This window comes from Pseudophryne corroboree (genome assembly GCF_028390025.1).
Source record: "Pseudophryne corroboree isolate aPseCor3 chromosome 3 unlocalized genomic scaffold, aPseCor3.hap2 SUPER_3_unloc_8, whole genome shotgun sequence".
Classification (NCBI taxonomy): domain Eukaryota; kingdom Metazoa; phylum Chordata; class Amphibia; order Anura; family Myobatrachidae; genus Pseudophryne; species Pseudophryne corroboree.
The window spans coordinates 2657731-2674292 of record NW_026967574.1 but is presented as its reverse complement, the minus strand read 5'-3'; the positions used below and the strand labels follow the sequence as shown (position 1 = coordinate 2674292).

Here is a 16562-nt window from a genome sequence, read left to right as displayed (position 1 = left end):
GAGGAAGTTTCTGGGTGATGACTGGAGAGGTGACCGCTGGGAATGGAACATTATACAGTAACATTAGGGGACGTGTCTGGGGGATGACTGGAGAGGTGACTGCTGGGAATGGGACATTATACAGTAACACCAGGGGGGGTGTCTGGGTGATGACTGGAGAGGTGACTGCTGGGAATGGGGCATTATACAGTAACACCGGGGTATGTGTCTGTGTGATGACTGGAGAGGTGACTGCTAGGAATGGGACATTATACAGTAACACCAGGGGATGTGTCTGGGTGATGACTGGAGAGGTGACTGCTGGGAATGGGGCATTATACAGTAACACCGGGGGATGTGTCTGGGTGATGACTGGAGAGGTGACTGCTGGGAATGGGGCATTATACAGTAACACCAGGGGGGGTGTCTGGGTAATGACTGGAGAAGTGACTGCTGGGAATGGGGCATTATACAGTAACACCAGGGGATGTGTCTGGGTGATGACTGGAGAGGTGACTGCTGGGAATGGGACATTATACAGTAACATCAGGGGGGGTGTCTGGGTGATGACTGGAGAAGTGACTGCTGGGAATGGGGCATTATACAGTAACACCAGGATGTGTGTCTCGGTGATGACTCAAGAGGTGACTGCTGCAAATAGGACATTATACAGTAACACCAGGGAATGTATCTGGGTGATGACTGGAGAGGTGACTGTTGGGAATGGGGCATTATACAGTAACACCAGAGGAAGTTTCTGGGTGATGACTGGAGAGGTGACCGCTGGGAATGGAACATTATACAGTAACATTAGGGGACGTGTCTGGGTGATGACTGGAGAGGTGACTGCTGGGAATGGGACATTATACAGTAACACCGGGGTATGTGTCTGGGTGATGACTGGAGAGGTGATTGCTGGGAATGGGACATTATACAGTAACACCAGGGGATGTGTCTGGGTGATGACTGGAGAGGTGACTGCTGGGAATAGGGCATTATACAGTAACACCAGGGGGGGTGTCTGGGTGATGACTGGAGAAGTGACTGCTGGGAATGGGGCATTATACAGTAACACCTGGGGATGTGTCTGGGTGATGACTGGAGAAGTGACTGCTGGGAATGGGGCATTATACAGTAACACCAGGGGATGTGTCTGGGTGATGACTGGAGAGGTGACTGCTGGGAATGGGACATTATACAGTAACACCAGGGGGGGTGTCTGGGTGATGACTGGAGAGGTGACTGCTGGGAATGGGACATTATACAGTAACAGCGGGGGATGTGTCTGGGGGATGTCTGGAGAGGTGACTGCTGGGAATGGGGCATTATACAGTAACACCAGGGGGACATGTCTGGGTGATGACTGAAAAGTGACTGCTGGGAATGGGACATTATACAGTAACACCAGGGGGGGTGTCTGGGTGATGACTGGAGAAGTGACTGCTGGGAATGGGACATTATACAGTAACACCAGGGGGGTGTCTGGGTGATGACTGGAGAGGTGACTGCTGGGAATGGGACATTATACAGTAACACCAGGGGGGGTGTCTGGGTGATGACTGGAGAAGTGACTGCTGGGAATGGGACATTATACAGTAACACCAGTGGGGGTGTCTGGGTGATGACTGGAGAGGTGACTGCTGGGAATGGGACATTATACAGTAACACCGGGGGATGTGTCTGGGTGATGTCTGGAGAGGTGACTGCTGGGAATGGGGCATTATACAGTAACACCAGGGGGACATGTCTGGTTGATGACTGGAGAAGTGACTGCTGGGAATGGGACATTATACAGTAACACCAGGGGGGGTGTCTGGGTGATGACTGGAGAAGTGACTGCTGGGAATGGGACATTATACAGTAACACCAGGGGGGGTGTCTGGGTGATGACTGGAGAGGTGACTGCTGGGAATGGGACATTATACAGTAACACCATGGGACGTGTCTGGGTGATGACTGGAGAAGTGACTGCTGGGAATGGGGCATTATACAGTAATACCAGGGGATGTGTCTGGGTGATGACTGGAGAGGTGACTGCTGGGAATGGGACATTATACAGTAACACCAGGGGGGGTGTCTGGGTGATGACTGGAGAAGTGACTGCTGGGAATGGGACATTATACAGTAACACCAGGGGGGGTGTCTGGGTGATGACTGGAGAGGTGACTGCTGGGAATGGGACATTATACAGTAACACCAGGGGACGTGTCTGGATGATGACTGGAGAAGTGACTGCTGGGAATGGGGCATTATACAGTAATACCAGGGGATGTGTCTGGGTGATGACTGGAGAGGTGACTGCTGGGAAAGGGGTATTATACAGTAACACCAGGGGACGTGTCTGGGTGATGACTGGAGAGGTGACTGCTGGGAATGGGGTATTATACAGTAACACCAGGGGATGTGTCTGGGTGATGACTGGAGAGGTGACTGCTGGGAATGGGGCATTATATAGTAACACCAGGGATCGTGTCTGGGTGATGACTGGAGAGGTGACTGCTGGGAATGGGGCATTATACAGTAACACCAGGGGATGTGTCTGGGTGATGACTGGAGAGGTGACTGCTGGGAATGGGACATTATACAGTAATACCAGGGGATGTGTCTGGGTGGTGACTGGAGAGGTGACTGCTGCGAATAGGACATTATACAGTAACACCAGGTAATGTATCTGGGTGATGACTGGAGAGGTGACTGTTGGGACTGGGGCATTATACAGTAACACCAGGGGATGTGTCTGGGCGATGACTGGAGAGGTGACTGCCGGGAATGGGACATTATACAGTAACACCAGGGGATGTGTCTGGGTGGTGACTGGAGAGGTGACTGCTGGGAATGGGGCATTATACAGTAACACCGGGGGACGTGTCTGGGTGATGACTGGAGGAGTGACTGCTGGGAATGGGGCATTATACAGTAACACTGGGGGACGTGTCTGGATGATGACTGGAGAGGTGACTGCTGGGAATGGGGCATTATACAGTAACACCAGGGGACGTGTCTGAGTGATGACTGGAGAGGTGACTGCTGGGAAAGGGGCATTATACAGTAACACTTGGGGACGTGTCTGGATGATGACTGGAGAGGTGACTGCTGGGAATGCGACATTATACAGTAACAACAGGGGGGTGTCTGGGTGATGACTGGAGAGGTGACTGCTGGGAATGGGGCATTATACATTAACACCAGGGGGACATGTCTGGGTGATGACTGGAGAAGTGACTGCTGGGAATGGGACATTATACAGTAACACCAGGGGGGGTGTCTGGGTGATGACTGGAGAGGTGACTGCTGGGAATGGGACATTATACAGTAACACCGGGGGATGTGTCTGGGTGATGTCTGGAGAGGTGACTGCTGGGAATGGGGCATTATACAGTAACACCAGGGGGACATGTCTGGGTGATGACTGGAGAAGTGACTGCTGGGAATGGGACATTATACAGTAACACCAGGGGGGGTGTCTGGGTGATGACTGGAGAGGTGACTGCTGGGAATGGGACATTATACAGTAACACCAGGGGGGGTGTCTGGGTGATGACTGGAGAGGTGACTGCTGGGAATGGGACATTATACAGTAACACCAGGGGGGGTGTCTGGGTGATGACTAGAGAAGTGACTGCTGGGAATGGGGCATTATACAGTAACACCTGGGGATGTGTCTGGGTGATGACTGGAGAGGTGACTGCTGGGAATGGGACATTATACAGTAACACCAGGGGGGTGTCTGGGTGATGACTGGAGAAGTGACTGCTGGGAATGGGGCATTATACAGTAACACCTGGGGATGTGTCTGGGTGATGACTGGAGAAGTGACTGCTGGGAATGGGGCATTATACAGTAACACCAGGGGATGTGTCTGGGTGATGACTGGAGAGGTGACTGCTGGGAATGGGACATTATACAGTAACACCAGGGGGGGTGTCTGAGTGATGACTGGAGAGGTGACTGCTGGGAAAGGGGCATTATACAGTAACACCAGGGGGCGTGTCTGGGTGATGACTGGAGAGGTGACTGCTGGGAATGGGACATTATACAGTAACACCAGGGGATGTGTCTGGGTGATGTCTGGAGAGGTGACTGTTGGGAATGGGGCATTATACAGTAACACCAGGGGGACATGTCTGGGTGATGACTGGAGAAGTGACTGCTGGGAATGGGACATTATACAGTAACCCCAGGGGGGTGTCTGGGTGATGACTGGAGAAGTGACTGCTGGGAATGGGACATTATACAGTAACACCACGGGGGGTGTCTGGGTGATGACTGGAGAGGTGACTGCTGGGAATGGGGCATTATACAGTAACACCAGGGGGACATGTCTGGGTGATGACTGGAGAAGTGACTGCTGGGAATGGGACATTATACAGTAACACCAGGGGGGGTGTCTGGGTGATGACTGGAGAGGTGACTGCTGGGAATGGGACATTATACAGTAACACCGGGGGATGTGTCTGGGTGATGTCTGGAGAGGTGACTGCTGGGAATGGGGCATTATACAGTAACACCAGGATGTGTGTCTCGGTGATGACTCAAGAGGTGACTGCTGCAAATAGGACATTATACAGTAACACCAGGGAATGTATCTGGGTGATGACTGGAGAGGTGACTGTTGGGAATGGGGCATTATACAGTAACACCAGAGGAAGTTTCTGGGTGATGACTGGAGAGGTGACCGCTGGGAATGGAACATTATACAGTAACATTAGGGGACTTGTCTGGGTGATGACTGGAGAGGTGACTGCTGGGAATGGGACATTATACAGTAACACCGGGGTATGTGTCTAGGTGATGACTGGAGAGGTGACTGCTGGGAATGGGACATTATACAGTAACACCAGGGGATGTGTCTGGGTGATGACTGGAGAGGTGACTGCTGGGAATGGGGCATTATACAGTAACACCGGGGGATTTGTCTGGGTGATGACTGGAGAGGTGACTGCTGGGAATGGGGCATTATACAGTAACACCAGGGGGGGTGTCTGGGTGATGACTGGAGAAGTGACTGCTGGGAATGGGGCATTATACAGTAACACCAGGGGATGTGTCTGGGTGATGACTGGAGAGGTGACTGCTGGGAATGGTACATTATACAGTAACACCAGGGGGGGTGTCTGGGTGATGACTGGAGAAGTGACTGCTGGGAATGGGGCATTATACAGTAACACCAGGATGTGTGTCTCGGTGATGACTCAAGAGGTGACTGCTGCAAATAGGACATTATACAGTAACACCAGGGAATGTATCTGGGTGATGACTGGAGAGGTGACTGTTGGGAATGGGGCATTATACAGTAACACCAGAGGAAGTTTCTGGGTGATGACTGGAGAGGTGACCGCTGGGAATGGAACATTATACAGTAAGATTAGGGGACGTGTCTGGGTGATGACTGGAGAGGTGACTGCTGGGAATGGGACATTATACAGTAACACCGGGGTATGTGTCTGGGTGATGACTGGAGAGGTGACTGCTGGGAATGGGACATTATACAGTAACACCAGGGAATGTGTCTGGGTGATGACTGGAGAGGTGACTGCTGGGAATGGGACATTATACAGTAACACCAGGGAATGTATCTGGGTGATGACTGGAGAGGTGACTGTTGGGAATGGGGCATTATACAGTAACACCAGAGGAAGTTTCTGGGTGATGACTGGAGAGGTGACCGCTGGGAATGGAACATTATACAGTAAGATTAGGGGACGTATCTGGGTGATGACTGGAGAGGTGACTGCTGGGAATGGGACATTATACAGTAACACCGGGGTATGTGTCTGGGTGATGACTGGAGAGGTGACTGCTGGGAATGGGACATTATACAGTAATACCAGTGGATGTGTCTGGGTGATGACTGGAGAGGTGATTGCTGGGAATGGGGCATTATACAGTAACACCAGGGGGGGTGTCTGGGTGATGACTGGAGAAGTGACTGCTGGGAATGGGGCATTATACAGTAACACCTGGGGATGTGTCTGGGTGATGACTGGAGAAGTGACTGCTGGGAATGGGGCATTATACAGTAACACCAGGGGATGTGTCTGGGTGATGACTGGAGAGGTGACTGCGGGGAATGGGACATTATACAGTAACACCAGGGGGGGTGTCTGGGTGATGACTGGAGAAGTGACTGTTGGGAATGGGGCATTATACAGTAACACCAGAGGAAGTTTCTGGGTGATGACTGGAGAGGTGACCGCTGGGAATGGAACATTATACAGTAACATTAAGGGACGTGTCTGGGTGATGACTGGAGAGGTGACTGCTGGGAATGGGACATTATACAGTAACACCGGGGTATGTGTCTGGGTGATGACTGGAGAGGTGACTGCTGGGAATGGGACATTATACAGTAACACCAGGGGATGTGTCTGGGTGATGACTGGAGAGGTGACTGCTGGGAATGGGGCATTATACAGTAACACCGGGGGATGTGTCTGGGTGATGACTGGAGAAGTGACTGCTGGGAATGGGGCATTATACAGTAACACCAGGATGTGTGTCTCGGTGATGACTCAAGAGGTGACTGCTGCAAATAGGACATTATACAGTAACACCAGGGAATGTATCTGGGTGATGACTGGAGAGGTGACTGTTGGGAATGGGGCATTATACAGTAACACCAGAGGAAGTTTCTGGGTGATGACTGGAGAGGTGACTGCTGGGAATGGGGCATTATACAGTAACACCGTGGGATGTGTCTGGGTGATGACTGGAGAGGTGACTGCTGGGAATGGGGCATTATACAGTAACACCAGGGGGGGTGTCTGGGTGATGACTGGAGAAGTGACTGCTGGGAATGGGGCATTATACAGTAACACCTGGGGATGTGTCTGGGTGATGACTGGAGAGGTGACTGCTGGGAATGGGACATTATACAGTAACACCAGGGGATGTGTCTGGGTGATGACTGGAGAGGTGACTGCTGGGAATGGGACATTATACAGTAACACCGGGGGATGTGTCTGGGTGATGACTGGAGAGGTGACTGCTGGGAATGGGGCATTATACAGTAACACCGGGGGATGTGTCTGGGTGATGACTGGAGAGGTGACTGCTGGGAATGGGGAATTATACAGTAACACCAGGGGATGTGTCTGGGTGATGACTGTATCACAGTGTGTGTCAGGTTTCTATAAGGTGTCAGGATGTCACTGTCTATGTCTCCATGCAGGAGGTGGAGTGTATAGAGGAACACAGGGGTCTGTACAAGGACTTGATGATGGAGAATCACCGGCCCCACACATCACTGGGTAAGGGGAGACTGTCATGTATTGTACAGGGGAGAGCAGGTATGGGGGCCCCTATATACACACATCATCTGATAATCACATATATACACTGTACTCAGTCACTGTGTGTCTCCTACAGAAGGACCCAGTAACAGAGATACCCCAGAGAGATGTCCCCGTCCTCTGTATTCCCAGGACTGTACAGAGGAGAATCACAGGATCCCACAGGAGGATCAGGTAGGTGGGCTATAGGGTCTCCCCAATAAACCAAAGTGACTGTCACTGTATGTTGTGTAGAGGAGCTGTGTGTCATTATATTTGTATTGTTTACATAGGGTGAAGCCCAATTAAATAATATTAAAATCAAAGATACAGAGGGAGAAGAAGAGACATATGTGACTGATATAAAGGCAGAAGATACAGAGGGAGAAGAAGAGACGTATGTGACTGATATAAAGGCAGAAGATATAGATGGAGAAGAAGAGACGTATGTGACTGATATAAAGGCAGAAGATATAGAGGGAGAAGAAAAGACGTATGTGACTGATATAACGGCAGAAGATATAGATGGAGAAGAAGAGACGTATGTGACTGATATAAAGGCAGAAGATATAGAGGGAGAAGAAGAGACGTATGTGACTGATATAAAGGCAGAAGATACAGAGGGAGAAGAAGAGACGTATGTGACTGATATAAAGGCAGAAGATATAGGGGGAGAAGAAGAGACGTATGTGACTGATATAAAGGCAGAAGATATAGGGGGAGAAGAAGAGACGTATGTGACTGATATAAAGGCAGAAGATACAGAAGGAGAAGAAGAGACGTATGTGACTGATATAAAGGCAGAAGATATAGAGGGAGAAGAAGAGATGTATGTGACTGATATAAAGGCAGAAGATATAGAGGGAGAAGAAGAGACGTATGTGACTGATATGAAGGCAGAAGATACAGAGGGAGAAGAAGAGACGTATGTGACTGATAAAAAGGCAGAAGATATAGATGGAGAAGAGGAGACGTATGTGACTGATATAAAAGCAGAAGATACAGAGGGAGAAGAAGAGACGTATGTGACTGATATAAAGGCAGAAGATATAGAGGGAGAAGAAGAGACGTATGTGACTGATATAAAGGCAGAAGATATAGAGGGAGAAGAAGAGACGTATGTGACTGATATAAAGGCAGAAGATATAGAGGGAGAAGAAGAGACATATGTGACTGATATAAAGGCAGAAGCTATAGAGGGAGAAGAAGAGACGTATGTGACTGATATGAAGGCAGAAGATATTGCGGGAGAAGAAGAAACGTATGTGACTGATATGAAGGCAGAAGATACAGAGCGAGAAGAAGAGACGTATGTGACCGATATAAAGACAGAAGATATAGAGGGAGAAGAAGAGACGTATGTGACTGATATAAAGGCAGAAGATACAGAGGGAGAAGAAGAGACGTATGTGACTGATATAGAGACAGAAGATACTGAGGAAGAAGAAGAGACGTATCTGAAGGGTGATCAGCAGTGTAAGGAGGAGGAGATCCCTACAGATATCAGCACAGGTGAGTAATAAACACTTATTACAGGAAAGTGTCACATATTCTCCTTCCTTCTGACCAGTCTCTTCTCCACACTCTCTGGGGTATATTGTACATCAGGAGCCATCAGCCCCTATTATACTCCAGCTCTCCGCCTCACATCATGTCACTGTGTGTTACCAGCCCAGAGATCTGACCAGTCTCCTCCCCACACTCTCTGGTGTATCTCATACATCAGGGGCCAGCAGCCCCTATTATACTCCTGCTCTCACCCTCACATCGTGTCACTGTGTGTTACCAGCCCAGAGATCTGACCAGTCTCCTCCCCACACTCTCTGGGGTGTATTGTACATCAGTAGCCATCAGCCCCTATTATACTCCAGCTCTCCGCCTCACATCATGTCTGTGTGTTACCAGCCCAGAGATCTGACCAGTCTCCTCCCCACACTCTCTGGTGTATCTCATACATCAGGAGCCATCACCCCCTATTATACTCCTGCTCTCCTCCTCACATCATGTCACTGTGTTACCAGCCCAGAGATCTGAACAGTCTCCTCCCCACACTCTTTGGTGTATCTCATACATCAGGAGCCTTCAACCCCTATTATACTCCTACTCTCCCCTTCACATAATCTCACTGTGTGTTACCAGCCCAGAGTTCTGACCAGTCTCCTCCCCACACTCTCTGGCATATCTCATACATCAGGAGCCATCAGCCCATATTAATCCCATAGTCTTCTTATCATGTCACTGAGGTCAGGTAGGATTTGTTTTCTGTAACTAACATGGTGTTGAGTCTCGGCAATAAGAAGGCAAGCTGAGAACTGAGCTCTCTGCCCTAGAACGCCAGTCTCCTTTTTCGAGTAGGCCGTGAAATTGTTCTTCAGCACACGGATGACTAATGCATTATAGGAGGTCACTGTATTCAGTGGACCATGCTGTAATTAAGAAATGGAACCTCTTAATAGTTCTTATTTTCTAAAGCAGAGTAATAGGAAGTGTATGTGACAGGATGGTCTTCATTCCTTAATATAGGTACTCCATTCCTAGTATGTCTGCAAGTAGAGACCTCATAGATAGAAAAGTTCATACTTCATGAGCAAACAGATTGATTATGGGGAGTGATATTCTGTACAGATGTCCTGGAGAAGGTATCCAGACAATCTCTGTTATACAGAGTGGAGATCATGTAGAGAGGGATAGACACCTTGATAGAAGAATGGTCTGGTTACGCCCCTTGGCTAGAGGATCGGTCCAGTTACGTCCCTTGGCTAGAGGATCGGTCTAATTTTGCCCCTTGGCTAGAGGATCGGTCCGGTTTTGCCCCTGGCTAGAGGATCGTTATGGTTTTGCCTCTGGGCTAGAGCATGGGGTCCGGTTTTGCCCCTGGCAGGAAGAACGGTCCGGTTTTGCCCCTGGCTAGAGGAACGATCCGGTCAGGCCCCTGGGCAGCAGGTGATCACTAAAAAAGCCTAGTTAATCTCCCATTTATAGCGGATCTTTCGTCTGGAGAAAAATTAAATGATACTCAGTGATCGCGCTGAGCCAAAAAAAAAGTGGGTCCCAGGGACCCCTCACTTTTAGAATTTGGGGTCCTACCGGTCTTTTTCTGGGTTCCATTGGAATGAAGGTTCTTATTCATCTTAATCTTGTTTGGACACTAGAAAAGTGTTGCAAGATGGGGGGCATGGGGTGACAATGCTCCTGTGCTGTGTAGCATGCAGGACACCCTGCATCAGAGGTATAATTAGACATTTTGGTGCCCTTAGGCAGAAAGTGAATTGGTGTCCCACCTCCCAGAAGGCAAAGTACAGGTAGTGCGCGCCGAAGGTGCGCCTCAAAATTTTAGGGGCGTGGCTTCATGGGGAAGAGGCGTGACCAGATAATAGTGCCAATTCACATTACACCACACAGTAGTGCCGCTTATACACATTGCACCAGGTAGAACCTCCTATGCACACTGCGCCAGGTAGAGCACATTATACACATTGCACCAGGTACAGCACGTTATACACATTGCACCAGGTAGAGCACGTTATACACATTGCACCAGGTAGAGCACGTTATACACATTGCAGCAGGTAGAGCACGTTATACACATTGCACCAGGTAGAGCTCATTATACACATTGCACCAGGTAGAGCACGTTATACACATTGCAGCAGGTAGAGCACGTTATACACATTGCAGCAGGTAGAGCACGTTATACACATTGCACCGGGTAGAGCACGTTATACACATTGCACCAGGTAGAGCACGTTATACACATTGCACCAGGTAGAGCACGTTATACACATTGCAGCAGGTAGAGCACGTTATACACATTGCACCAGGTAGAGCAGGTTATACACATTGCAGCAGGTAGAGCACGTTATACATATTGCAGCAGGTAGAGCACGTTATACACATTGCACCAGGTAGAGCACGTTATACACTTTGCTCCAGGTAGAGCGCGGTATACACTTTGCTCCAGGTACAGCGCGTTATACACCTTGCTCCAGGTACAGCGCGTTATACACTTTGCTCCAGGTAGAGCGCGTTATACACCTTGCTCCAGGTAGAGGACTTATACAAATTGCACCAGGTAGATTACAATATGCACATTGCACCAGGTAGAGCGCGTTATACACAATGCGCCAGGTAGAGCGCGTTATACACATTGCACCAGGTTGAGCACATATAAACATTGCACCAGGAAGAACACTTAGACACATTGCACCAGGTAAAGCGCATTATACACATTGCACCAGGTAAAGCGCGTTATACACGTTGCACCAGGTAGAGCGCATTATACACATTGTAGCCACCATCTTGGACCCCCAGTGGTCGTCCACAGACACAGTGGGTGTCAGTGGAGGGGGTGTCAGATGGGTGTGTGTATAATGGGCACTGTGAACATGTTGTGGGGAGTGTGTATGATTAGCACTACGGTTGGTTCTAAATCGGAGTGGGAGAAAGGACCTTCCGACGTCACTAGGGGAGGAGACACATCAACAGGGGAGGAGCTACGGCCAAACAGGGTACCCGAAAAGTACCCTCGCGGGCTCGCTTCGCTCGCCGCGCTTCGGGCTCGGTGGCTCGCTCCGCTTCGCTCGCCACCTGATTACTAAAGGTATTGGTGGCGTGGATCGTAGAGGAACTATCCCGCTGGCATAGCTCCTCCCCCTTGGGTCATGGCTCCTCTCCCTTAGGCCACTTAAATCTAGCATCAACATTTGCACTACGTGTCCACACTATCTGACCCCCGGAACTCACCACCACCTCGGCTGTAGTGTGTGTGTGGCAGGTCCTAGAAAGCTTGAATGTAGCACAGGCAGGCTAGGCAGGAAAGATACAGCCGCACCTTGTCACGGAGCCCAGCAGCAGTCTGCACTCCCGGCCAGCAGAGTAGTACATCACCTGCGTGAGAGTCCCGGCGACAGTACCCTGACAGCAAGACCAGGTCCCCCAGCAGATGCACGAGGCAACGTTCAGGAAGTCTCCGGTCCCCAGCTCACTGCAGCGGGATAGACGCCACCAGGTCCCCTGCAGACTTCAGATCTCAGCATATGGCAGGATAGTAGCCCGCCTGCCCGCCGCGCACCGCACCGCAATCCTCACTGCCACTAGACGTAGGGGGGATGGGTCACCACGTCCTCCTCAGACAGCCGCAGGTTTAATGAATCATGTCTCGCTCCCTTGCCCGATTGGCTCCTCCTCCACTTTTATAATCCTCTCTGCAGCCGGGCAAGGAGGACATCGTTCATTAAACTTATAGCCAATCACAGTGCAGCGCGTCCCCGGGGACCCACCCTTTTTTTAAAAACGAGTCACTGGTCCTCAATTTCGGGTAAAATACGCGCTATAGCGCGTTTTTGCGATCACTGATACTAAAATTCTCTGGTGAAAATGTCTGTGTATCTTCATTCTCTATAACGTCTGCAATTTAAAGACCTAAGAAACTGTAGGTTAGTATGACAGTACAACAGGAGATTACGTAGAAAGCCCTTTCGAAACAAGTGTGTCGATCCATCAGTGCATTCGGTTGTTGGGGAAAATGGTGGCGGCCTACAAGGCCATACAGTTTGGCAGGTTCCATGCCAGAGTTTTCCAGTAGGACCTGTTGGACAAATGGTCGGGTTCCCACCTACACATGCACCGAAAGATAATCCTGTCGTCAAAAGCTAGGATTTCACTCCTGTGGTGATTACACAGCTCTCACCTACTGGAGGTACGCAGATTCAGGATTCAGGACTGGCTCCTGGTGACCACGGATCCAAGTCTCCGAGGCGTGGGAACTGTCACTCAGGGAGAAAGCTTCCAAGGGAAATGGTCTAGTCAGGAAGCCTGCCTTCACATAAACGTGCTGGAATTGAGAGCCATTTACAACGGCTTTCAACAAGCGGTACATCTTCAAGATCATCCCATGCAGATCCAGTCGGACAATGTAACAGCAGTCGCGTACATAAACAGGCAGAGTGTAACGAAAAGCAGAGCGGCAATGGCAGAGGTGACGAAGATCCTCCTCTGGGCAGAAAGACATCTAAAGGCTCTGTCAGCAATTTTCATTCCAGGAGTAGACAACTGGGAAGCAGACTTCCTCAGCAGACATGATCTCCATCCAGGAGAGTGGGGCCTCCACCAAGAAGTCTTCGCAGAGGTGACAAGTCTTTGGGGAGTTCCTCAAGTAGACATGATGGCATCTCGTCTCAACAAGAAGCTTCAGAGATATTGTTCCAGGTCGAGAGAACCTCAAGCATTAGCGGTGGATGCGCTAGTGGCCCAGTGGGTTTTCCGGTCAGTGTATGTCTTCCCTCCACTTCCGCTGATCCCAAAAGGGCTCAGGATCATTAGAAGAACAGGAGTTCGAGCAATCTTCATTGCCGCAGACTGGCCAAGGAGGGCTTGGTGCCCAGATCTTCAGGAGTAGCTCATAGAAGATCCTCTTCCTCTTCGCGAGGACCTGTTACAGCAGGGGCCGTGCGTGTATCAAGACTTACCGCGGCTACGTTTGACGGCATGGCTGTTGAGCGGCGAATCCTAGCCCGAAAGGGTATTCCCAAGGAAGTCATCCCCACTCTTATTCAGGCCAGGAAAGGAGTAACGTTGAAACATTACCACCGTATTTGGAGAAAATATGTATCTTGGTGTGAATCCAAGAAGGCTCCTATGGAAGAGTTTCAGTTGGGACGTTTTCTCCATTTTCTGCAGGTTGGTGTGGAGGCGGGCCTCCGAATACGATCAATCAAGGTCCAGATTTCGGCCTTGTCAGTGTTCTTCCAAAAACAATTAACCTCTCTTCGAGAGGTTCAGACCTTCGTGAAATGGGTTCTGCACATCCAGCCTCCATTTGTGCCTCCAGTGGCACCATGGGACCTTAATGTGGTGTTGCAGTTCCTTCAATCGGATTGGTTTGAGCCTCTACAAGAGATAGAGTAGAAGTTTCTCATTTGGAAAGTGGTGATGCTTTTGGCATTGGCATCTCACAAGAGCCCTTACCTGATCTTCCATGAAGATCGGGCAGAGTTGAGAACTCGTCAACATTTTCTTCCAGAGGTGGTTTCATCTTTCCACATAAACCAACCTATTGTGGTGCCAGTAATTCCTGACACATTCACTGAGTCAAAGTATCTAGATGTGGTTAGGGCTTTGAAGATTTATGTTGCTAGAACAGCTAGAATACGGAAAACAGAGTCTTTGTCCTGTATGCTCCCAACAAAATTGGGTGTCCTGCTTCCAAGCAGACTATTGCACGCTGGATCAGAGGTACGATTCAGCAAGCTGGATTGCTGTTACCGAAGTCAGTGAAGGCCCATTCTACTAGGAAGGTGGTCTCCTCCTGGGGGGCTGCCCGGGGGGTCTCGGCATTGCAACTTTGTCGAGCAGCTACTTGGTCAGGGTCAAACACATTTGCTAAATTCTACAAGTTTGACACCTTGGCCGATGAAGACCTCAAGTTCGGTCAATCGGTGCTGCAGGGTCATCCGCACTCTCCCGCCCATACTGGAGCTTTGGTATAAACCCCATGGTCATGAAGTGGACCCCAGCATCCTCTAGGATTTATGAGAAAACAGGATTTCAGCTGCGGGGTACACTGGGCTCCACAAGGATTGGACAATGGGGTGTAGAGTAGGCTCTTGATCCGAGGCACCAACAGGCTCAAAGCTTTGACTGTTCCCAGAATGCACAGCACCGCCTCCTATATCACCGCGCCTCCCTGCACAGGAGCTCAGTTTTGTAAGTTGGTGCTGCAGTAACAGGCACTTAACAGAGGGGCTGCTCCAAGCAGCCCTGAGAAAAGGTTTTTATGAAGTAAAAAGTGAAGACTTCAAGGGCAGCAGCGGTGGTAAATGTCTTGTGACATTCACTGCTGCAGCTCCAGCTCTCCCCAGCGGCGCTGTACACTCCCGAGCCCTGGTTGCCTGGTACCTACAGCGGAGGCTCCGGTTTTCTTCACGTTAGACACACACGGCTGGGGCTCTCCAGGATCGCGTGGCCGCGCTTCGGGAGGTGGTAAGTGGGTCCCGCTTGCGGGACCCTGTCTTTATCGCGATCCGGCGCGGTCAGTGGGAGGCGGGCCGTGCACGCTGGCGGTGGACACTTTGGCAGTACAGGCGATCCCACTAGATCACCAGGGCATGGGCGCAGGTCAGGTTTTCTCTCTAAACCGGTTTTTATATCGCCCACAGTACCCGGTGGTTTTGCCAGCAGAGGGGATAAGGCTTAGACCTGAAGGCCCTCCCCCAGCCCTAGGTCGCCATTTCCAGCAAGTGTTCCCACCCTGGAGCTGCATCTCTGTCTTTTCCTCACTCCCTATCAGTGTCTGCGGCGCCATTATCCCTCAGCTCACTGTTCCTGGGACTGCTTGGGCAAATCCTCCTATGTAAAGCCGCCTGGTTGTCAGCGCTGTGACTTTACATGACACTTAAGTATTCTACCTGCCTTTTTAGACCATGATAGTTAAGAAAGAGAGTGCATTTAGTCAGGGTTTTATAGTACAATTACCCTGTGATATACATCCATTTCTTACTGTGTAGTGTTATATCTATTGACTATTTAGCAATATAAACTAGTCCAGTGCAGTATTATTGTCAGTAATAACCTCTGCATTGTACAAACTGTGACTTTCTCTGGCTGGGTCCACAGGATTATCCACAGGATAATATTGGGATATGGTTGAGGGACAGCGGGAATGGCACCAACGCGGTCACAATCTTTCTGGCCTCCCAGGATGCATCGGGGCCTTCACCATATAGTCCCACCCACTGACTCAGTCAGATCAGTTTTTTGCTTGGTGCGGCAGGAAGCCTCATGGTCACAGAGCTGCTGTGAGAATAGCCTCAAGCTTTTATTATTTAATTTTTATAAACTTACTTGTTAATAGCGTCTTAAACGCATGCTAGAAAGAGTCGCTCCAACAACTCCTCACCGGGTCGCAACAACGCTTACCTTCGGGTATTAGTGCTGTCTCGACGGGCGTCTGTGTCGGATGTTCCAGCAGGTCCAGCAGACGTAACCAGGCTGTGGCCGGAGCATGGGGAGACGGCGAGTCTATGGACTTCCTCTTACTAGAGGGGTCAGGACACAGCTACGCTGAATTTGGTGGAGACTACAAATAGTGTGTTGATGCGCCGAACATCTTGAGTGCGACAGCGCTACGCTCTAGGGATCATAGGCGCCAGGCCTATGTAGAGGCCACGATCCTTACAGTTTAAGTCAACAGGGGGATTCAGACGCTCTCCTGGCCGCCCCTCCTCCGAGTTCATGACCAGTTTCCGCACGTCTCTCGTTTCATGAACTGAATGACCTCACTTCCGGCTCAGACGCTACCACGAGGGTACTCGG

At 50.1% G+C, this 16562-nt stretch overlaps 2 protein-coding genes across 2 annotated transcripts in view; one reads left to right on the top strand and one right to left on the bottom strand.

The window, feature by feature from the left end:
• The window catches only part of LOC134984782 (zinc finger protein 585B-like), a 671664-nt gene that overhangs the window by 115635 nt on the left and 539467 nt on the right, over positions 1-16562 (bottom strand). The gene's annotated exons all lie outside the window — the stretch shown is intronic.
• Positions 1-16562, top strand: part of LOC134984744 (zinc finger protein 268-like) — a 165834-nt gene that overhangs the window by 13370 nt on the left and 135902 nt on the right. The window contains exons 2-4 of the mRNA XM_063950242.1: positions 7151-7229; positions 7348-7445; positions 7544-8762. Coding sequence (XP_063806312.1) covers positions 7196-7229; positions 7348-7445; positions 7544-8762 — 1351 coding nt within the window. The 5' untranslated portion in view covers positions 7151-7195. The remainder of the gene's footprint in view (positions 1-7150; positions 7230-7347; positions 7446-7543; positions 8763-16562) is intronic.